The sequence below is a fragment of the Bos javanicus genome, chromosome 14, assembly GCF_032452875.1.
Source record: "Bos javanicus breed banteng chromosome 14, ARS-OSU_banteng_1.0, whole genome shotgun sequence".
Classification (NCBI taxonomy): Eukaryota; Metazoa; Chordata; class Mammalia; order Artiodactyla; family Bovidae; genus Bos; species Bos javanicus.
Window position 1 is genome coordinate 66,158,112 of NC_083881.1, and position 23,164 is coordinate 66,181,275.

General features: G+C 42.2%; 1 protein-coding gene across 2 annotated transcripts in view; it reads left to right on the forward strand.

Annotated features, from left to right (window-relative positions):
- Positions 1-16,451, forward strand: part of NIPAL2 (NIPA like domain containing 2) — a 92,920-nt gene extending 76,469 nt beyond the window's left edge. The window contains exons 7-11 of one of the 2 annotated variants that reach the window (XM_061439285.1): positions 3,737-3,872; positions 5,797-5,885; positions 12,677-12,740; positions 13,868-13,962; positions 15,816-16,451. In XM_061439285.1, the coding sequence (XP_061295269.1) occupies positions 3,737-3,872; positions 5,797-5,885; positions 12,677-12,740; positions 13,868-13,962; positions 15,816-15,928 (497 nt within the window). In that variant the 3' untranslated portion in view covers positions 15,929-16,451. The remainder of the gene's footprint in view (positions 1-3,736; positions 3,873-5,796; positions 5,886-12,676; positions 12,741-13,867; positions 13,963-15,815) is intronic. The other variant, XM_061439286.1, reaches the window with a different exon arrangement.
- Positions 16,452-23,164: the final 6,713 nt, after the last annotated feature.

The window sequence follows — 23,164 nt, forward strand, 5'->3', positions numbered from 1 at the left end:
TGGAGAAAGCCTGAGAAGAGCAACAGAGAGCCAGCGCAGCCAATAATTAAATAAATAAGTTAGTAAGAAGTCAGGGAGAAAGCCCCAAAATAAAGCTGAGGCCAGCAGAAAAGATCAATTAATAAAAGTAAAGGCAAACATTAACAAAATAGAAAACAGGAAAGCAATGGACAGGTAAATAAGCCCAAGAATCAGTTCTGGTGAAAAACTAGGAATAAACTGAGAAGGCTGACTTTCAAACATGGCTCAGTATAATGTCGGGCCAAAAATGGAACTGTTATAATGATGAAAGTAATACACATCTGTTGTTGAGAATTAAGAAAACAGAGAAAGATACCAAGAAAATATAAAATGTTTTCATGTAAAACATAAAAATCCATGTAGTTGAGCACTGCAGCATGACATGATGGAAGTGTGTCTGTTCCCCTGTAGAAGATAGTTTGCCAATAGATTTCAGAAAAACAGTAATTGTTGCCCTTTAAGTGTTTTCCTACAGATACTGGAAGAATGATATACAAAGATTTGTATTCAAGGATATTCATCACAGCTTCATTTTTAATACCAAAAAAAATGGATACAATCTAAATATTCAAGCACATGGAATTACCAAAATATAGTATACATTTGTACAAATCGTGTGTTAGAAGAATACTTACTGGCGTAGAAAATACTTAATGGCAATGGAAAACAGGTTCCTAAGTAATATATATTGTATGGTTCACATGTTATGATATATCTGTGCTTAGCAATAGAAAAATAATTACAAGTCTCAAATGTTAAGAATGATTTGAGGATGACTGCTGAGATGGCAGGTGATTTTTATTTTTCTTTCTAGACTTCTCTGTATTTTCCATTTCTTTTTGAATGAGCATGTATACCTTTATAGTTTGAAAAAATGAGTTTAAAGTTTATTCATAATCCTAGTGCCTAGAGATAATCATTGATAGTATCTTGATGTCGTTTCTTCGGGGTTTTTTTCTGTGCAGATGTAAGTACTTCCTATTTTTATATCTACAGCATTAGAATGATACTGCACTACAATTCGGTATTCCCACCCATCCTCATTAACCATGCTCCCCAGCCACCCCCCTCTCTCATTTAGAACTCAACACCAGCCTAGAAATAACTTGGAGAGTTACAATAAACAGTGATTAATCAGGGGGTGATGGTGCATGCTTTGAAAATATAATGATTAGCTCTAGCAACTGATAGTTGGTTTTGCTAAAGAATTCTAGTTTTGTTTTTGTTTTGTATTTAAGTATAATTTAACATCAGATGGTGATTGAATTAGGTGGCCTTTACAATTCTAAGGTTCTGAGAGGAAGAAACAGTGTGTTCAACTCTTTCGCAGTTAATGATCTGTTTGGGAAACCTGGCTCTTCGGACCACAAACCCCTCACCACATCACGCTCTAGTTTTAAGCCAAGTGTTTAAGAGGAAATCTAAGTCCCTCAAGAGCTAACCTTATAAACTGAAACCGTCAAGTGGCATACATGTCTATAGATATTGTAAATTTCTGGATTAGCTAAAGTATGACTATTTTCATAATCTATAGAAAATATGTAAAATGATTCAGTTGAAAATGTTTAAGGTGAAGAGGGGCCCAGCTGTAAGGGCCTGTTTGTTTAGGTAGAGGGTTTATTTTTAGAATTTATCACCTGGTCTCTTATGTTAATTATGACTTTTAACAGAGAGAAAATGCCTGATTTGGAAGTATGCCCTGGTACCCTTCAAGTCAAAGTATAGTTTTAGTTTTTTTAAAATTAGGCTTTTTCTAGTTGGCCACCACCTGTTATTTTAAACACTGTACACACAGACACTCACACTCACACACACACACACACACACACACACACACATACTTTTCAAGAGCTAAAAGGAATAAAGCTCAGATATATTATGACCAAGTAAATCAAAGGTAGTATTTCTTCTTCACATTGCCTTTGACTTACAGATATTTGATATCAGATAAAAATTATTTTCAACTTTCTGTGGGTTTCAGCTAAATTGTAGAATTATATGCAACAGTAATTTCAAGGGACCTAAGACAAAAGCTTGGAGAAACATCAATAACCTCAGATATGCAGATGACACCACCCTTATGGCAGAAAGTGAAGAGGAACTCAAAAGCCTCTTGATGAAGGTGAAAGAGGAGAGTGAAAAAGTTGGCTTAAAGCTCAACATTCAGAAAACTAAGATCATGGCATCTGGTCCCATCACTTCATGGCAAATAGATGGGGAAACAGTGGAAACAGTGTCAGATGTTATTTTTTTTGGGCTCCAAAATCACTGCAGACGGTGATTGCAGCCATGAAATTAAAAGATGCTTACTCCTTGGAAGGAAAGTTATGACCAACCTAGATAGCATATTCAAAAGCAGAGACATTACTTTGCCAACAAAAGTCCATCTAGTCAAGGCTATGGTTTTTCCAGTGGTCATGTATGGATGTGAGAGTTGTACTGTGAAGAAAGCTGAGCACCGAAGAATTGATGCTTTTGAACTGTGGTGTTGGAGAAGACTCTTGAGAGTCCCTTGGACTGCAAAGAGATCCAACTGGTCCATCCTAAAGGAAATCAGTCCTGGGTATTCATTGGAAGGACTGATGCTAAAGCTGAAACTCCAGTACTTTGGCCACCTCATGCAAAGAGTTGACTGATTGGAAAAGACTCTGATGTTGGGAGGGATTGGGGGAAGGAGGAGAAGGGGACGACAGAGGATGAGATGGCTGGATGGCATCATCGAATCGATGGACATGAGTTTGAGTGAACTCCGGGAGTTGGCGATGGACAGGGAGGCCTGGCGTGCTGCGATTCATGGGGTCACAAAGAGTCGGACACGACTGAGCGACTGAACTGAACTGAACTGAAGACAAAAAGAGAACACTGTCTTCTTCCTGCAGAAAAACTATGTTTCCAGAAAATGCTTCCTTGCTATCATATTGACAGAACCTTAGCAAGTCACTTTTTCTTTATTGATATTTGGAACCTATGGTCTCATAGAGATAGGTTTCTCTTCAACATAGAAAATAAATAGACACTGCTTATGTAAATCTTAGACTTCTGGTTGACTCTGAGAAATGAATACTCAGCTCTGTGCTGTACTGTGTGTCTGTCTATCAAAAAATATTTTTAGTGAAACTTCTAAGCCTTTACTAGCATAAGGGCTCAACAAGCATTGTTGTACAGTGAATACAATACAACATTGTAAAGCAATTATCTTCCAGATAAAAAATAAAGAGAAAGTTTAATAAAAGAGCTCACGTCTGGACTTTAGTACAGCTCTTAATAAACTCACTGAGTGAGTTGCTTTTCACTTTCCAGTCTTCTCATCTATTTGCCTTCAAGTCTTTTCAGTATAGTTTGGTGGTTATTTTCCCATTAACATCACATGGGCAGTCTGCCTTTTCTTATCTCCTCCCTTCATTGTTTTTCTCCTTTCTGTCTACTAGTAATTATAACCTCCGCAGCATCCTTTCAACAGTGAGAGCTGGAAAATAAGCATCTTGCTCCAAAGATAAGAAGCACGTTGATTTAAGCAAATGGAAAGCCCAGCAGAGCTTGAGCAACAAGGTTACTGCTTGGCCTGCGTCTCATTCCTCCCTACACCTCTCACAGCAGTCTTCATTCTTAAAGCATACCAGGAGTATTTACTACTCTACCATATAAATTTAAGATACTTATTTGCAATTCTCTCTCAACTATGACTTTTATTTGTGTTTTGTGTTTTCTTTTGCAGCCTCGGTGACTGTTATTTCCGTAAAAGCCGTCTCAGGCATGATCACTTTTTCTGTGACGGATAAAATGCAACTAACTTATCCCATCTTCTATATCATGTGTATCATCATGATCGCATCTTGTGTTTTCCAAGTCAAGTAAGTTAGCTCCTGCACACTCACTGATCTTTCAACATTCCTGTGCTTCTCTGAGCAGTAATTCATATTGGCTTCAGATGATAATTAAAATTAGCTGCAACTGATTTCTAAGGGTGAGGGGTCTAAGCTTATCCTCAGCCAATGTGCCTGGCTTTATCCTTCACATCCAATAATAAGTTTTTGCAAAGCATTGCCTCCACATTTTGTGAGTTCTAAAGTGTGGCCCTAATCCAGCCAAGTGCACTTTGATACTTTCCTGATGCTCTTCTGCTTGTAATTAATATCCATCGTACACAGGTTGTCATTAGCAATAAATCAAAGGGGCAGGTCCACATCGAGGATTTCATTCTAAATATGGAAAATACATGAACCCTTCACCTTCATCTCTTAGCTCATGCTCATTAATTGCCCAGAGATGGACAAAACCAGACGTTTGGCTGGGAGGGAAATCCTTTCTCCAAAACTTTGCATCTTTAGCCAGAATTTTCTTTGCACCCATGGGATTGCAGAATGATTGTTTTATGTTTCTCTTGGGGCCTCACAGTGGCAACATGGAACATTTCTAATTTCTGCTCTTCTCTTCCCTCACCTCCATCGGCTCCAATTACTTCCCACCCATTTCACATTGTGATTTCGCCTTCAGCTGCTCGATTCTCCTGAGTCTACCCGCTAAGTTTTTTGTTTACTCTAAAGTGCTATGCAAGCGCACCAGCCGGGAAATCAGAGCCCAAACCTTGAAGAGAGTGGTTCCTGCCTTAGGTGCTGGAAATCAAGTCTAATTGTTATGGGTTGACTATGGACCCTGTTACAAGGAATGTGTTACTGGAGAAATCCAATGTCACGTCACTGTTTTGTATGTCATAAACAAACTGTTTCTTTCGTTTGTTTATAAGATCAAGTGTGTTTCTAATACTTGCGTCTTGCTATTTGCTTCATCTCCCTTCTTCTGAATTAATCAGTACTGTTATAATAGCTTTCAGAATTGAGTGATTAGCATCCTTAGCTTGAAACTCTTGCTTCATGAATTTAAAAGCCAAACACAGTTGAAGGTAAAGTACATTCCTGCCTCCTTGTTTCAGTCCCCACAACTTTTACACTAGAACTGTGTGACCACAGTAGAACTGTGCAACTGTGGTTCTCAGCCCTGCCTGCCCATTACACTTATATTACCAAGGAGGTTTGTTTGTACATGTGTGTATATACTTACATGCCTGTATACATGCATGTGTGTGTATTCCTGCATGCGTGTATACACACACACACGCACAAAGGAGCACTTGGGTTCTACCCACAAATTTTATCTCCCAGTTGCTCTAGAATACGACCTAAGCATTAGTGCTGTTTTGAGCGTCCAGGTGATACCAGTCCGGTGCACTGCTTTGGAAAAGGTCTAGTCCCTGGCAAGGCCACAGCATGCCATTGTGGGAACCTGAACCCTTTGGCAACCAGAGTGGGAAGCCAAGCTCCCACATGTGCTTTGCAGCTGGAGGGCTGAGCATTGTTTTTGAAACCTTAAACATTGCTTTGCTTCTCCATCTTCTCTCTTGGCACGTGGCATGTCAAGGGATAGCTAGACCATTCCCCAGATATGATATTTAACAGATTCTAGGGTCTATCCTAATGAATCAGCCGCAGTGTGATACCGGTCCAGCAGCTTGAATCGCTTCCAACTCAAACTTCTGTGGCCTCCAAAGATGATTAATTGCTTTTCATTGTTACTGTTGTTGGTTTAAACAGACCGTAAAACCTGACATCTGATCTCATACATCAGATGCATGTGAGCTATGACTGCTGATTGGAAATGCCCTTTCACTGCACTTCCTTTCCCTTTGTAGTCGCAGCTAAAGAACATGCATTTCTCATTGTTAACTTATTGTTGAGCGTCTCGTAAAGACAGAGCTTCAGTATGTGTCTTCTGCTCTAGGCTCCTGAATCAAGCCACAAAACTCTACAACACAGCGACAGTGGTGCCTGTTAACCATATTTTCTTCACCATCAGTGCCATTATCGCAGGTGAGTTTGGGCTTTCTATGCTTAGGTGACTCTACCCCTACAACAAGGGTAAATGAAGTCTCACTCAGAGTAATAAGGAAATCAAAGAATCTTTGGTTAGAAGGGATAAATAGCCCAAATCCTCCTAGCCACCACCCGTGTCTGACTTTCTTCCACAGCATCCTCTAGGAGAGGTTATCCTGCTTTGTGTGAATGTTCCCCAGAGCTCTCTGCCCCCCAGAGGCAGTTCAGTCCCGGTTCTAATCACTCGAATTATTTGGAGAGCTCTAATCATTAGAAGTATTACCTTGTATTGGGGCTGAAATTTAGCCTCCCTGTGAATTCAAGATGCTCATCTTAGTCCTGCTTTGTAGAGTCTTCTCTGTCAGTCCTTCTGATAATCAGAGCAGCAGAAGGGTCCTCTTGTGTCCTATCTCCGTGACTCTCCTCTCCCTGGCCCTCACCGCCTGAATCAGAGAGTGGGGTCCTAAAGGGAACCCAGTGTTGCATAGAAGGCCAGACAGATGAGAATAGGAACTACTGCCTTTGCGGTGATGGCCTCTGTTTTTCTACTATTGCACTTCTTTTCTTTCTATGGATAAGAATGTCCATAGAAATGTCTAAATATATCAGACACAACACTATTACAAAAACATAAGTCCAAAACTGGTCCAAACAAAACTACAGTAGATTCAGGTATGCCACTCCTAAGTTTGGTACTGGTATGCCCTAGTTCTTTAGCTTATTGGCTGTATTTTCTACCTGGTTGTATTGGGACTTCATTTCCCCATGCAAAATTTATGTATTTTGGAGGGATTATTTTTACCTAATGGATATGTCCTTTTTATTTCATGGCAAACAGGGTTCCTGCCAATAGGAAATTTTAAAATGTAATTAACTTTTCATTTCCCAAAATTGAACCTTACTTTTAAAGAGACAGGTTATATCTGAAGACATCTACTTTTTTTTGCATTTTTGACAAAAGAAAGTAACAAAAGACTGTATATTTATGTGCTCTAGAATTATTGATAAAGGAAAAAAGCAAGGCCAAAAACAGTTAGAAGCATGACATACAGCATAATAGTTAAAATTACTGTGCTAAAGATCTGTAAAATATATAGTTCCCCTGAAAGAAAAGTTTTGCGAGAGGATCAACAGGGCAGAATCTGAATACTTAGCACACCTATGAGTACTTAGCACACACTCACACAATCGATGAGTCAGGGGAGCTGGAACTTTCAGGAGTGATAACAGTTCATCTGATGTTACTCAAGTATGGAATGGAGGTGAAGCTTCTTGACTTACTTCTTCTCTTTGCCTCCATCAAAAAGTATAGCTTAAAATTAAAATGAGATGCCATATTTTGTCTGCTAAATTAGTAAAGCTTTTGTTTTGTTCTTTTTATTACAATAAGCAATGCTGACATGGCTAAAGTGTTGCAGGCAGTCTTGTGGAGTCGGGTACCAGGGTACCACCTTCCTAGAACTGAGTTTCATAGTTTTTATCAAGAGCCTTAAAAATGTCTCTCCTCTTTGATCCTGCAACTCAAAAACAAAAAACAACCCAATTAAAAAATGGGCAAAGGACTTGAAACATTTCTTCAGAGATGTCCAACTGGCTGACAAGTACATGGAAAAATGCTCAACATCCCTAATCATTCAGTTCAGTTCAGTTCAGTTCAGTCACTCAGTCGTGTCCTAATCATTATGGAAATTCAAATGGAATCCACAAATCACCACACATCCATTAGGATGGCTACTAGCAAAAACAAAACAAAAACATAAAATAGCAAGTGTTGGCAAGCATATGAAGAAATTGGAACCCTTGTGCACTGTTAGTGGGAATGTAATGTGGTGCAGCCACTATGAGAGACACTGCGGCAGTTCCTCAAAAAATTAAATATGGAATTACCATGTGATCCAACAAGTCTACTGCTGGGTGTATGTCCCAAAGAATTGAAAGCAGGGACTCAAACAGATATTTGTACACCTAGGTTCATAACAGCATTATTCACTGTAGCCAGATGGCAGAAGCAACCTAAGTTGATGAATGGATACAGAAAATGTGGTGTATATATATATATACAGAGGAATATTTTCAGCCATAAAAAAAGAAGGGACTTTTGATACATGCTACAACACAGGTGAACCTTAAGAAGGACATTATCTAACTGAAACAAGCCAGTCATGAGATGACAAATGCTGTATGATTCCACTTACATGAGGTATCCAGAGTAGTCAAACTTACAGAAATGGAAAGTTGAGTGGTGATTGCCAAGGGCTGGGGGAAGGTGGAAATGGGGATCTGTTTAATGAGTATAGAGTTGGTTTTACAAGATAAAAAAGTTCTGAAAATTGTCTGCACTCCAATGTGAATACAGTTGGCCCTCTATATCCACATTTCTGTATCTGTGGCTACCACCAATAGTAGATAGACTATATCCCCTCCCCCCCAAATTCCAGAATATTCCAGAAAGCAAAAATTTAATTTGCCAAGTGATAGCAACTATTCACATGGCATTTATGTTGTATTAGGTATTATAAGTAATCTAGAGATGATTTAAAATATTTGTAGAGAACGTGTATAGTTCAGTTCACTTCATTGGGTCAGTTATGTCTGACTCTTTGCGACCCCATGAATTGCAGTACACCAAGCCTCCCTGTCCATCACCAACTGCTGGAGTTCACCCAAACCCATGTTCATTGAGTCGGTGATGCCATACAACCATCTCATCCTCTGTCATCCCCTTCTCCTCCTGCCCTCAATCTTTCCCAGCATCAGAGTCTTTTCAAATGAGTCAGCTCTTCTCATCAGGTGGCCAAAGTATTGGAGTTTCAGCTTCAAAATCAGTCCTACCAATGAACACCCAGGACTGATCTCCTTTGGGAGGGCCTGGTTGGACCTCCTTGCAGTCCAAGAACTCTCAAGAGTCTTCTCCAACACCACAGTTGAAAAGCATCAATTCTTTGCAGTGGAAGTAAGAAATAGATTTAAGGGACTAGATCTGACAGACAGAGTGCCTGATGAACTATGGATGGAGGTTCATGACATTGTACAGGAGACAGGGATCAAGACCGTCCCCAAGAAAAATGCAAAACAGCAAAATGGCTGTCTGAGGAGGCCTTACAAATAGCTGTGAAAAGAAGGGAAGCAAAAAGCAAAGGAGAAAAGGAAAGATATACCCATTTGAATGCAGAATTCCAAATAGCAAGGAGCGATAAGAAAGCCTTCCTCAGTGATCAATGCAAAGAAATAGAGGAAAACAATAGAATAGGAAAGACTAGAGACCTCTTCAAGATAATTAGAGATACCAAGGGAACATTTTATGCAAAAATGGGCTCAATAAAGGACAGAAATGGTATGGACCTAACAGAAGCAGAAGATATTAAGAAGAGGTGGCAAGAATACACAGAAGAACTGTACAAAAAAGATCTTCACGACCCAGATAATCATGATGGTGTGATCACCCACCTAGAGCCAGACATCCTGGAATGTGAAGTCAAGTGGGCCTTAGGAAGCATCATTACGAACAAAGTTAGTGGAGGTGATGGAATTCCAGTTGAGCTATTTCAAATCCTGAAAGATCATGCTGTGAAAGTGCTGCACTCAATATGCCAGCAAATTTGGAAAACTCAGCAGTCTCAGCAGTGGCCACAGGACCGGAAAAGGTCAGTTTTCATTCCAATCCCAAAGAAAGGCAATGCCAGAGAATGTTCAAACTACCACACAATTGCACTCATCTCACACGCTAGTCAAGTAATGCTCAAAATTCTCCAAGCCAGGCTTCAGCAATACATGAACCGTGAACTTCCTGATGTTCAAGCTGGTTGTAGAAAAGGCAGAGGAACCAGAGATCAAATTGCCAACATCTGCTGGATCATGGAAAAAGCAAGAGAGTTCCAGAAAAACATCTATTTCTGCTTTATTGACTATGCCAAAGCCTTTGACTGTGTGGATCACAATAAACTGTGGAAAATCCTGAAAGAGATGGGAATACCAGACCTGCCTCTTGAGAAACCTATATGCAGGTCAGGAAGCAACAGTTAGAACTGGGCTTGGAACAACAGACTAGTTCCAAATCAGGAGAGGAACACGTCAAGGCTGTATATTGTCACCCTGCTTATTTAATTTATATGCACAGTACATCATAAGAAATGCTGGGCTGGAAGAAGCACAAGCTGGAATCAAGATTGCCAGGAGAAATATCAATAATCTCAGATATGCAGATGATACCACCCTTATGGCAGAAAGTGAAGAAGAACTAAAGAGCCCTTGATGAAAGTGAAAGAGGAGAGTGAAAAAGTTGGCCTAAAGCTCAACATTCAAAAAACGAAGGTCATGGCATCCGGTCCCATCACTTCATGGGAAATAGATGGGGAAAAAGTAGAAACAGTGGCTGACTTTATTTTTCTGGGCTCCAAAATCACTGCAGATGGTTTTTGCAGCCATGAAATTAAAAGACGCTTACTCCTTGGAAGAAAAGTTATGACCAACCTAGACAGCATATTAAAAAGCAGAGATATTACTTTGCCAACAAAGGTCTGTCTAGTCAAAGCTATGGTTTTTCCAATGATCATGTATGGGTGTGAGAGCTGGACTATAAAGAAAGCTGAGCGCTGAAGCATTGATGCTTTTGAACTGTGGTGTTGGAGAATGTGTATAAGTTATATGTAAATATTATGCCACTTTATATAAGGGACTTGGGCATCCTCAGATTTTAGTATCCACTGAGGGGTCCTACAACCAAATTCTTTGTGTACTGAGTGATGACTGTATACTTAACACAACTGAACTGTATGCTTTAAAATGTTTAGGACAGTAAATTTTCTGCTATGTATGCATGCATGCTTGCATGCTCAGTCATGTCCAACTCTTTGTGACTCCATGGACTGTACCCCACCAGGCTTCTCTGTCCATTGGGATTTTCCAGGCAAGAATACTGGAGTGCGTAGCCATTTCCTTCTCCAAGGGATCTTCCTGACCCAGGGATCAAACCTGCGTCTTTTGTACCTCCTGCATTGGCAGGTGGATTCTTTACCACTGCACGACCTGGGAAGCCGCTATTATTGTGTGTATTATGTGTATTTTGCTAAAATTTTTGAAAAATTTTTACTCTTGAAGACAGAAATTCCTCTTTGAGCGACGACAATGAAAAAAGATCCTAAAATACCAGGAAGAAACCTTCCTGATACCATGCCTCAGGAAGAAACATGTGCAAAGAAGTTTATTAACATCACAAAAGCAAAAGCGTTTGAAGCAATTTAAAATGTCCTTCGAGAAATGAATATTATGGGGCACTGGCTTAGAATAACAAGAAAACATTCAAATGACTCCAAGGACATGTGTAATCACAGGGAAAAATGTTTTAGCAACATTATTCACTCAACAAATATTCACCAGAATGCGACATGGCTTGTTCCCACAGGAAGTGAGGCGACAGACCTCAGACTGAGGAAGCCCTCGTCTTGGTCTCTGTGGCACCGGCAATACTTAAGCAGCAGCCGGCACTCACGACTCTCAGTAAATACTTGTCGACAGGATAGCAAGGCTAACACCACACACGCACACACACAATGTGATTCCAGGTAGTAGATAATTAAAAGATAATTTATTTAGGACTCCCCTGGTGATCTAGTAATTAAGAATCCACCTGCCAATGCAGAGGACATGGGTTCGATCCCTGGTCCAGGAAGATTCCACAGGGCAACAAGGCCCACGTACCGCAGCTGCTGAGCCCAGGCACCCCAGCTACTGGAGCCCACACGCTCTAGAGCCTGTGCTTGGCGACAAGAGAAGCCACTGCAATGAGAAGCCATGCACCACAACTAGAGAAAGCCCACACGCAACCATAAGTAAATACAGAAAATGTAAAACAAACATAAAAGGTAATTTATTTAGTAAAAAAAAAAGTCTGTGAAGGCTTTGGGACCATAGGCCAAAAGGGAATCACTGATACTAAGAAGGAGAGAAGGAGGGCTCTCTGGAATCAAGGACAGATGCACATTTCCCTTAACCCAGAAGGAAAGATCAGCAGAGGTTAGATGGGAGAGGGGTTGGCAGTGAGAAATGGAGCTCGGGCAGCACGTTAGCATCCTCCAGTGCACACGTGAGCCTGTGACCAGACCCGCAGACCACAGGGTGAGGCCCAGGCCAACAGCGTGGGGAGCAGCTGGCCTGAAGTGCAAGTGCTATGTGAAAGGCCCAGCATCCACCCAGACGCTCAGGCCAGGCTTGCTGACCCCTGGCTTAAACAACTGGAGGTGGGAAATGTCACTCTTCTTGCACGTTCCAGTGGTACAAATCTTGCACTGGACAGAAAAATTCTGTTGGCGAAAGCTATGTTACTGGTGCTGCTTTTATAATAATGATACTTGCATTATGTAAAGTCTACAAATCTGTGTTATTTGGAATCATTGAAAACTTAGTATCACATGCAAATATTTTTTAAACTAAGCTACTGAATGTGCCTTTTTAGGGCTTCCCTGGTAGCTCAGTGGTAAAAAACCCACCTGCCAATGCAGGAGATGTGGGTTTGATCCCTGGGTCACGAAAGTCCCCTGGAGAAGGAAATGGCAACCCATTCCAGTATTCTTGCCTGGGAGAATTCTATGGACAGAGGGGCCTGGTGGGCTACAGTCCATGGGGTCGCAAAGAGTAGGACATGACTTAGCGACTAAACAGCAACAACTGGATGTGCACTTTAAGGGTCACTATTTACTTCGAAAAAATAATATAGGAATTTGAAACACAATATGTAGCTATTGTAAATATTCTTACCCTAAAGTTAATTTTATCTTCTGTCCCTATTGTAGGGATCATATTTTATCAGGAGTTTCTTGGTGCAGCTTTTCTCACTATATTTATATATCTTTTTGGGTGAGTAAATGTCTCAGAGGTAAGGCATGTGAAATCCTATTACTTTTACGTGAGATTTTTGGCATTGGACCTGAGGCATGGAAAATTGGAAAATAATATAAGAAACATCAGTTTCCCGAGCTCTTAAAAGAAGCATATTTTTCAACTTAACACCCTACCCAGAGCTCAGTGTCTTTGTGATTTAAATATCTCTGTGAGGAATCTGAAACACTGGAGATTTTCAGTTCCAGCCAAAGTCAAGGTAAATCAAAGGCCCTTGTAGCTACTCCACCTTTTTATACTCCATCAGACCTATCCCAGCCTTAGGAACCTTTAGGTTAGATCTCAGTCAGGGAACCACAGATACCTCTAGGATCACCTAGGATCCAAGGCCAAGACTGGGGCAGATCTCTGCCTTGAGACCTAATAACATCAGATTGGTGCCATCCCTCTCTTGGGTCTAGTTGCCCAGCTTTAACCCTGCCTCGGAATTTGCTGGACAATCATTGCTGGTGTTCTGGCAGATAGAGAGTAGAACCTTGACAGAATATCACCGATGTACTGATTCTTCCCTTGGCTCCCACCTGGAACTCTCTGAATGCTTAGTTGCTTCTTGATGTGGTATTCTGCATGACCATTGTTATGCAAACTTGAGCCCAGACTATTTTCAACATAGAAAGCTATCTATCTTGAAAATTCATTTTTGTGAGATTTTTGGGCGAAGCTAAACTTCTGGGGTCTGGAAACTATGACTATGCTTATGGCCAAGGACAACTAAATTTCTTAGAAAATTAAAGAATAAATTATTTTTTTGCTTGTGTTGCATGCCAGTAATGGGTCTGAGCATGCATGGATAGAAAATGAGACTTAGTGTCTACCCAAAGGGTTTAGAGCCTGAATTAACCTCCAGATGGTAAAAACCTGGGGCAGAGACTTACTGGAAGCTGCCCAGGTCTTGGTTCTGGGGACAAATATTATTGGCTGCAACAATTAAGACAATTTCTAGGCAGCTTACCATGAGAAACAGAAAGAACAAAACCAATGGAATGTATGTCATCATGTAGAAGATGGAGTTCAGTTACTTAATACCGCGCGTTCAGTTATTTAATACAGTGACCTTGTGTTCTTTATTAACATTACTCTTACAGGTGTTTTCTGTCATTCCTTGGTGTGGTTTTGGTCACAAGAAATAGAGAAAAGGAACATCTGCCACAGTCTTACATTGATTTTGGAAATGTTCCTGGTAAGATGTATATTCCTTAATTTATAATAGAAAATTTTATCCTACAAATGAATTATTGCTGGTATGATTTCTGGAGTTGAATTAATATAAAACGTAATTCTTACCCTCAGAAAATGTACATTTAATGATGAAAGCAGAGGTGATAGTTTAACTGTAAATGTTAATAATCATTTATTTGATTATCAGTTTTGCACAAAACACTGGGGATAGAAAAGGACTGACCCTGTTTTCTTGATTTGGGTGGTAGTGAGAATTTCTGTTTTAGATTTCTTTAAATTGGAAAAGGGTAGGGAAAAGAGTGGGAATGGCAGGAACAGACCCTTGTTGCTTGGAGAACCTTTGAGGGGAATTCTACATCTAAGACCAGACGCTTAGGAACATCATTCCTTGGGAAGCGTGAGGTGGCCCTTGTACTGGGTCCAAGAGTGACGTTCTTCTTGGTCACCTGAACGTGAAGAGCTTCTTCCCCTGCTCCTCACCTCATCCATCCAGAGGGGTTTCACATGCATCGTCATCCCAGCTCTCCACTCCCACTGAGAATAACACTTCCGTGATGCAGGCCTGGGGCTTCCCTGGTATCTCAGATGGTTAAGAATCTGCCTGAAATGCAGGAGACCTGGGTTCGATCTCTGGGTTGGGAAGATCCTCTGGAGACGAGAAAAGCTACCCACTCTAGGGGGGTTTTCCCTGGTAGCTCATCTGGTAAAGAATCCACCTGTAATGCAGGAGACCCCGGTTTGATTCCTGGGTCGGGAAGATCCCCTGGAGAAGGGATAGGCTGCCTACTCCAGTATTCTTAGGCTTCCCTGGTGTCTCAGATGGTAAAGAATCCAGCTGCAATGCAGGAGACCTGGGTTTAGTCCCTGGGTTGGGAAGGTCCCCTGAAGGAGGGCATGGCAATCCACTCCAGTATTCTTGCCTGGAGACTCCCATGGACAGAGGAGCCTGGTGGGCTACAGTCCATAGGGTCGCAAAGAGTCAGATAAAACTAAGGGACTAACACTTTCAGTTTCATGTAGACCCAACAGAAGCGATGTCCAGAACAAAGGAAACAGGTTTCTGTGTCCTCACTTCCTTCCCTGCTCACCACCCCCAACAATCTCTGGCTTTGCTAGGGATTTGGGGTGACCTATAGGCTTCTAGGCAAGGAGTAGTTATGTTCTCACAGCTTCCTCCACCATGCAGTTAGGACCAAGCCTTTGAAGCAAAAAACCGTTAAAACCTTGTGCCTATGACTGAGAAAATATGGCCCCATGAGTTCTGTGTTCTCTTTCCCATTTGAACCATCTTATCAGCTAAGAACACTCAGCGCAAGAATCGGCGTTCATGGCAAGGCTGTGCCTTAGAGAGGCCTTCTATGGTTAGGGGTTCTTTGGTAGGAAGTGAAGTTTACTTACTTTTAACTTTTTTTCACTTCACACAGTTGTATATGTAGAATCAGTAAGAGCTTTAGAAGGCATTCCGAAAGTCTGTTTTCCTCTGGTGTTACATGCGTTAGACTAAACATGGACCAGGAGACAGAACAGCGGAGAGAGAGGTCTGGAGATGCGTACACACTTCATGTTAGTCTCCTGACTGATCCAGCCTGATTTCTGTCCCCAGCATGGTCATGGGGACAGCACATGCTCCCCGGGTGGGAAGACGGCTTGCTCATGTGGACAGCCACGATCTTACATCAGGGGCACGGAACTCTGTGGGCCTTTCTTCCCTGACGTTTATGTCTTCTATTTAGAGGGCGACCACATTGTCCTTTTTAAAAAAGGAATAAAATCTGGCCTAGATAGAGGAGAAATTATTAAGACTTATTATTCTACAAGAGCTCAAAAGATTCTTTGTGATTATTGTCTCCACAGGGAAACAAATTTTGGATAAAATACAACCAGATTCAAGCGGCTTATCCTATGGAACTCTGCCTGATGGAAGTGACTCCATAAAGAGCCCGAATGAAGAGAAGAAAGGGGTCTGAGATGCCGAGAGGGATGGCTGTGGGCCTGTTATTCAATACCACCTTTTAAAAAATTGCACATGTTCAATTTATGTCAGCAGCTAGTTTATGCTGACATGTGCTCGCCTTCGTTTCAGTCCCTGACCCCAACTCCATGTCTATGGATGATCAGCGCCTTCCTAAGCTTTGACAGTTTAAGGTTTTCATGGAATGTAATATGAAGTGTTCCCCACCCCCTGGACCTCTCTCCCTGGTGATCATCTAACTGGCTAGATCTTAATTAGAGCCTGGCTGCCCAGGCAGGAATGTCACACAAAAATGTGCGTTCACGATTTGGCTGCAGAACGCGTAGGTTGCTTTTCCCATACAGCTTGCAAGGTCAGTTGCTTTACTTTAAAAAGACACTTTAGTCCCACAGCCTCCTCCCTAAACCAAAGGTTTGAAAGCATTCATTTTTCCTTAGACATCTTTTAGGAACCTTCCCATAAAGATTTCACCTTTCTGTTCCCAGATGAGAGTGGTGAATCATCTTTTCTGAAAACTAGCCCTATCGTATTTATCCTTTGAAAAGTAAAAGTGCCTTTTTTTTTTCCATAATTAAGCATCTGTGTTTTGACTACACTTAGGTCACTCTTTCGTTTTCATCTTTCCTTTTTTTTGGAGTATAATTGCTATACAGTGCTGTGTTAGTTTCCGCTGTACAATGAAGTGAATCAGCTATGAAAGTGAAAGGCGCTCAGTCGTGTCCAACTCTCTGCGACCCCATGGACTATACAGTCCATGGAATTCTCCAGGCCAGAATACTGGAGTGGGTAGCTGTTCCCTTCTCCAGGGAATCTTCCCAACCCAGGGCTCGAACCCAGGTCTCCCGCATTGCAGGCAGATTCCTTACCAGCTGAGCCACAGGGGAGGCCCAAGAATACTGGAGTGGGTAGCCTGTCCCTTCTCCAGTGGGTCTTCCCAACCCAGGAATCGAACCGGGGTGTCCTACATTGCAGGCAGATTCTTTGCCAACTATATGTATACATATATCCCCTCCCTCCTGAGTCTCACTCCTACCCTGCCATCCCACCCCTCTGGGTCATTGCGGAGCACCAAGCTGAGCTTCCTGTGCTTTATAGCATGTTCTCACTAGCTGTCTATTTTACACACGGTATAGTGTATATATGTCATCCTAACCTCCCAGTTCAGCCCACTTTTCTCTTCCCCTCCATCCTGCCCCAGGTCCATGTGTCTGTTCTCTGCATCTGCATCCGTATTCCTATCCTGGAAACAGGTTCATCGGTGCCATTTTCTGGATTCCACATATATGCATGAATGCACAATACTTCTTTTTCTGACTGACTTCACTCTGTATGACAGATTCAAGATCCAGTTTATACCCCATTTGATGATGGGGTATACCAAAACCAGAAGACCTTGGCTGGTGAACTTTTTAAGCTTAAGAAAGGAAAAACTTAAGAATTAGTACCAAAAAATGAATCAGTATCAATTTTTTTAAGTAAGAGTGTAGAGCAGTGATGTTTTCCTCAGCATATGATCCTATTATACTTGAAACTGAAGAGAAACTTCATATCCTATGACTTTATTTGTTTAGATCTTATAATTCATCAAGTGGGTTTTTAATGTTTTTAACTTTCACGTTAAGTCTCAAAAATCATATTTAAATTTTTAGTGATATTTTCATGAACACTCCATCTTTTCCTCAAGTCATTACTTCAAGTTTTAGAATAAAATCCTTCTAGGTAAAAGAACTGCTATGATTAGAGAACTGGATTTCAGCCATTTTCAATCCACAGGCATAGCACACAGCCAGGTGGTCCAGCCTGAGTCTAGTCCAGGTTCTCCTGTGCCCTGAATGGCTCTTCTGCTGCCATAGATGCAGGTCTACAAAGACACATTTGCAGGTAGAGTCCATAATTGTATCTGTTATTATTTATGATCTCCTAATATTGAAATGAGGCAAAAAGAGCTAGCCTTCATTGTAAGCAACATGAAATAATAAGCCCCATCCTTAATGACATTTCAAAACCTTCAGATCACACGCCAGTCCAATATTGTCCCAGCCAGTTGTCTTGCATTTGTTTGATTGTTTAACTCAGGGCTATCGAAACTGTAGTCTCAGCTGCTTTAGGTCTTTAATCTTTGTACTTTGTCATGACCTGCACTCCTGACCAGACCAACCAAACCTGGCCACAAAGGTGAGATTCAAATCTATCACTGAAGTATGAATAATAACTTAGAGCCCATGTCTGGCTTTTGAACTCCTGGTAACAATTCCTGCCATTGTAGAAAGTGTCCCATTAATTCAAATAACATAGTCATATAATTTATGGCATGCTTCACTGAATTGGTCCAGCATGTCAGCATTGGAAGGCTCAGCTAAGAAATGTGTCTGGTGTCTTAAACTACAGCTTTCTGGTGACTCTTACGACTGGTTTCAAAGATTTGGAAAATAATTAGACAGAAGAGTTTGACTTGAAGTGGGACTGTATTTATAGCTACAGCACGTGGTTTGCACATTGTAGAATTTTGCACAGAGACAAGCATAATGCCAGTACTTAGTGGTCGCCAACATTTGTATCTTTTAAAAGTTGTAAGAAATGACATTGACTTATGCACAGTTGGGCAACCCAGAAATGCTTTAGAAGTTTAGGCAACATATAAAATATAGTTAGGTAACATAAAATATAGTCAGACTTAATTTTACTTTCCATATTGCTTCTCCAAAGTAAGGTGAATAGGAGTTTTACTTGTACCAGCTTGTAAAGATTTTTTAAATTACTCACTGCGTGACAACAACCAAAGCCAATCCAGTCCGTCTCTTGGCATTGTGAGTTGGGGACCTTTAGCCAACACTTGGCTCCACTGACTGTCTAGACCAGGGGTCTGTGAACTCTTCCTGTAGCAACACAGAGAGTAAATATTTGGGAGTTTTGTTGGCCATACGGTGTCTCTCGCAACCACTGAGCTCTCCCACTGTAGCACGGAAACGGCCATAGACAAGACATAAACAAATGAGCGTGGCTGGTGTCAGTAAAACTTTATTGACAAAAACAGGTGGCCAGTTCATGCACTACCGTTTTCCAACCCTCAGTCTAGACTGCTCTACCCTTCTTTCTTACTCCTTGAGCATTCAAGAGTTTGGAAAACAAATTGGACACAATGGGAGTGTTAGCCATGTGTTGATATTTACATTAGGATCTTGTTGCTCGTGTAAGATACAAACAGAAGCAATGAGTTCATCACTGGTGCCGAGTTCTTCTCTCTCGAAGGCAGTGGTTCTTTTGTGAGCACCACTAACTGCACTGGAGGAACCTCTCCAGTCCCACACTCCCAAGTGGATAATTGCTTCATAAACAAGTAGAAGTCACCTCTCATGTAGTAGATTAAAGCAGAGATCCTTACCATTTGATTGTTTTCAGTTTAAATGTTTGCTTGCCCTGTGACTATACTACTTTCGTCACCAGAGTCACTTGAAAAAATAAAAAAATGTCTCAAGCAGTGACTTGAGAAAGTAGTTTTCAATCCCTCAACCCATCCCCACAAGCTCCTGGAGATTCTGTTCTGTGACAGAGAAAGAAAGGACAAAGACAGATTTCGTAGATTGGTGTCGTTTCAGTACTATTGAATGAGTGATGGTGATAATGTGTACGTCTGGCTCCAGAAGAAGCTGGTGCAATGGTGGACATGGCTCAGGTGGATAGAACCATTGAGCCAAATTCCTGAAGCCAAGAACCCTCTTTACACTCCCTGTTTCAAAGCACACAGATCATCCAGAGGTGGTGACTATACAGGCTCGCCCACACCGAAGGCTGCCTCCTACTTGCCAATTTAATAGTGATATTATGGACATGAATACAACCAGTTATTAAAGTGAAACTTTACAACAGCCTTCCAGACTGCTTGATTTTAAATTCCAGGGCTGGTTATAGAGCCATCCTTGAGCTGGGCAATAGCAAACCGAATGCACATGTCTGGCACCAACCAATGTGAGTGCTTTAGTGAGGTTGCTAGATAAACACCACACGGTTTGAACTTTTAGAACGAGATCTCAGAATTGAACCCAAGATGACTGTGTTGGGAAATTTAGAAGCTGCTTCTAATTGTTAGACTCATCAACAGTCTGGCTCCTATTATGGCCATTTTGAAGTTAAAAAATAAAATAGAATTCCACATATATGTGGTTTCCATGCAAATACAGACCAGTCTTGAGCTATTAAATGTGGTGTTTTAGTAATTGTGGTAAATACAGGGTAGAGCCTTCCACCCAGGAATTCTTGACTCTGTCCCCTTTCTCACCAGCCTCAGGGTACCACACAGCACGCTGTCCCATGCCAGCAGACCAAGTCAGTCACAGGAGCTGTGGCCCATCCAAAGAAACTTTTTTTTTTTTTCCCCCTAGAAGAGGAGGAAACTCTGCCTTCCATGTTGGTCCTTATTGAGTTAATGAGGACCAACCACAATGTAAAAAGAGGAATATCAATCCCAATATCAAATAAATGTGATGCTTAGGGGGTGTGGGGGGCATGCAGCCAGGGCAGATGCTGCCAAGAGTTTCACGGGATTCCAGGCAAGATGCAAGATAGGCTCTGAGTTCCAGGAAAGAATCTGCTTCCCAGGGAGCTGGCAAGTGTGTGTAACGAGGCAGGAGCCCATCCATCCCTGACCAACCGGCACGCATGGACCCATGCCACTTAGCACGTTTGAGCCGCTGCTCTCCAGACACGAGCTAATACTCCAGGGCACACGCATCCCGCTCTGGGAGCCTCTTCCCTTATGGCTCTAATTTGAAAACCAGCCTCAGCGACTTTCTGAGGCTTTGGGCTCTACTCCCACTGTCCAGAACACCTCACCTAAATCTGCTAAACAGTGAATGTGAACAAGGAAATGAATCAGTTCAAGAAGTCTTGATCCAGGCCCTCGGAGCTTGACTTGTCTGCCTGGTGATAGACGCTAACCCAAATTACATGCCTCAGACAGCAAGCCCGCATTAATGTACTCACACATAATTGATCACATGCTCCTTTCAATGTAATGTGTTTAAAGTTATTAGAAACATAAAAACGAGTTAGACATAAAGACTTCAGGAGCTTAGGTCAGAGAACGAACAGCCCTCATCTCTGGAGCCCTTACTGTGTAAGTCTTTGACTTTGGCCCTTCATTCAGTTCGTATCATCTCTCTCTCAGGGAGGTTGCTATCCCTAGTTTACAGATTAAAAGACCAGGGCAAGAGGCAGGACAGGGGCAAGGGTAAGACAAGAGAGACACCTGGGGGACAACGTGTAAGGAGGCTTATGGAAATCTCCCTCCCAGGATAGAGAGAGGGCCGACTCTGCACGCGCAGGCCTGCAGAGGAAGGCCCCCTTCAGCCATGTGCCCCAGGGGCCTCTCTCTGTCCTGGCCCTGGATGGAGGAAGTTAAATGACTTGACAAGAGCCATTCAGCTGGCAGGTGGCCCAGCTGGGATTTGAACCCAGGACAACCCTGCAACCCACACTATTACCACTAGTACCAAAGTATCTAAATTGCATAGTAGAACGTCAAAAGGCCTTTGAGATTCTTGAATAAAGGGCTTTGGAACCCAAAAGCGAAAAGGGTCACTTATGGCCAGGTGACAGTCTTCAAGGGAATGGGGGACTGTGATAGATTAAAGGCTGCCCCACACCCTAAAGAGATATGTCCACCTCCCAACTCCTAGAACCTATGAATATGACCTTATTTGGAAAAAGGGGCCTTTGCAGATGGAATTAAATTAATCTTGAGATGCTATCATTCTGGATTTCCTGGATAGTCCCTAAATCTAATGACATAGATCCTCATAAGAAACAGAAAAGACACAAACAGAAGAGAAGGCTACATGAAGACGGAGACAGAGAAATGCATAGAGCCTCCAAAAACCCGAAGTGGTGAGAAAGAGTTCTTCCCTGAAGCCTTTGGAGGGAACACAGCCCTGCTGACACCTTGATTTCAGCTCAGGCCTCCAGAACTGCGAGAGAAGTTGTTTTAAGCCACCAAGTTCATGGTAGTTTGTTGAAGCAGCCATAGGAAGGGAACATAGGTATTAAACTAGCTTTTGAGGCACAGGCAGAAAGAGGACGTTACAAGAAGCCCTAAAAAAGAAGCTGATTAACTCAGGGCGAGCTTGGGAGACGTCTGGAACGTGGCTCATGTGAAGAGGAAGATGGGTCCACAGGACTCGAAAGGCAGCTAAGACAGCCTTTGGTGGCCAGCTCTGACAGAGACTTGAGAATCCGGACTTGATTTGGGAGATACCCGATGGCATTAACCTTCATTCCTGGAGGTGTGGGCTGGACCTGTGGATGTCATTGGTGTCTCTTCAAACACTCACCTGTCAGAATTTAAGGACGTCTTCGCTGTATCTTTCTTAGTCACTTGTGAGCAATATCAGATGGTATAATTGCGGTACATCAGGTCTTATTCCCTTGTGACTCAGCTGGTAAAGAATCCGCCTGCAATACGGGAGACCTGGGTTCAATCCCTGGGTTGGGAAGATCCCCTGGAGAAGGAAAAGGCTGCCCACTCCAGTATTCTGGCCTGGAGAATTCCATGGACTGTATAGTCCGTGGGGTTGCAAAGAGTTGGACACAACTGAGCAACTTTCACTGAGTCACTCACTCAGGTCTTATGAGAAATGACCAAGTGAAGCAGGGCTGTAGGCTGGACAGTGACCACTGAGAGGGTCTGGGGGCAAAGAAAGCTGTGCCCAGAGGAGGGTGAACTGGGCCAACCAGAGCCAGGCACTCCAGAAGCTGAACTGGAAGTCCTGGAGACAGCTGAGGAGTCAGGAGTGGGAGCTAAAGTTGGAAGGCTTCCTAGAGTATGGCAGAAACCAACACAATACTGTAAAGCAATTATCCTTCAGTGAAAAATAAATACATTTTTTTAAAAAAAGAAAGACTTCCTCGAAAGGTATAAAGGTAAAAAGATAGCAAAGGGCCATGAGTAAGCCATGCTTGTTAGCAAATTAAAATTATAGCAGAGAAGGGATTGTGAGAGTAAAAGAGCTAAGAGCCAAATCTGTTAGCAGAGGAAGGGCAATCAAGCAGGTCTGACAAGAGAAGCAAAGACTCAGAGGCTGAGAAGCTGACCAGGAGAGAGCCAAGGCCCAGACCTGTGTCAGGAAGGCCCGGGTGTGTGAGGCTCACCACCTGCGCTCATGGGCACACTTACAACACTGGCCAAGCCCTTCACAGCTGGCCTCCGAGAACACGTGTGCCGGCCGCTCCCAGAGCC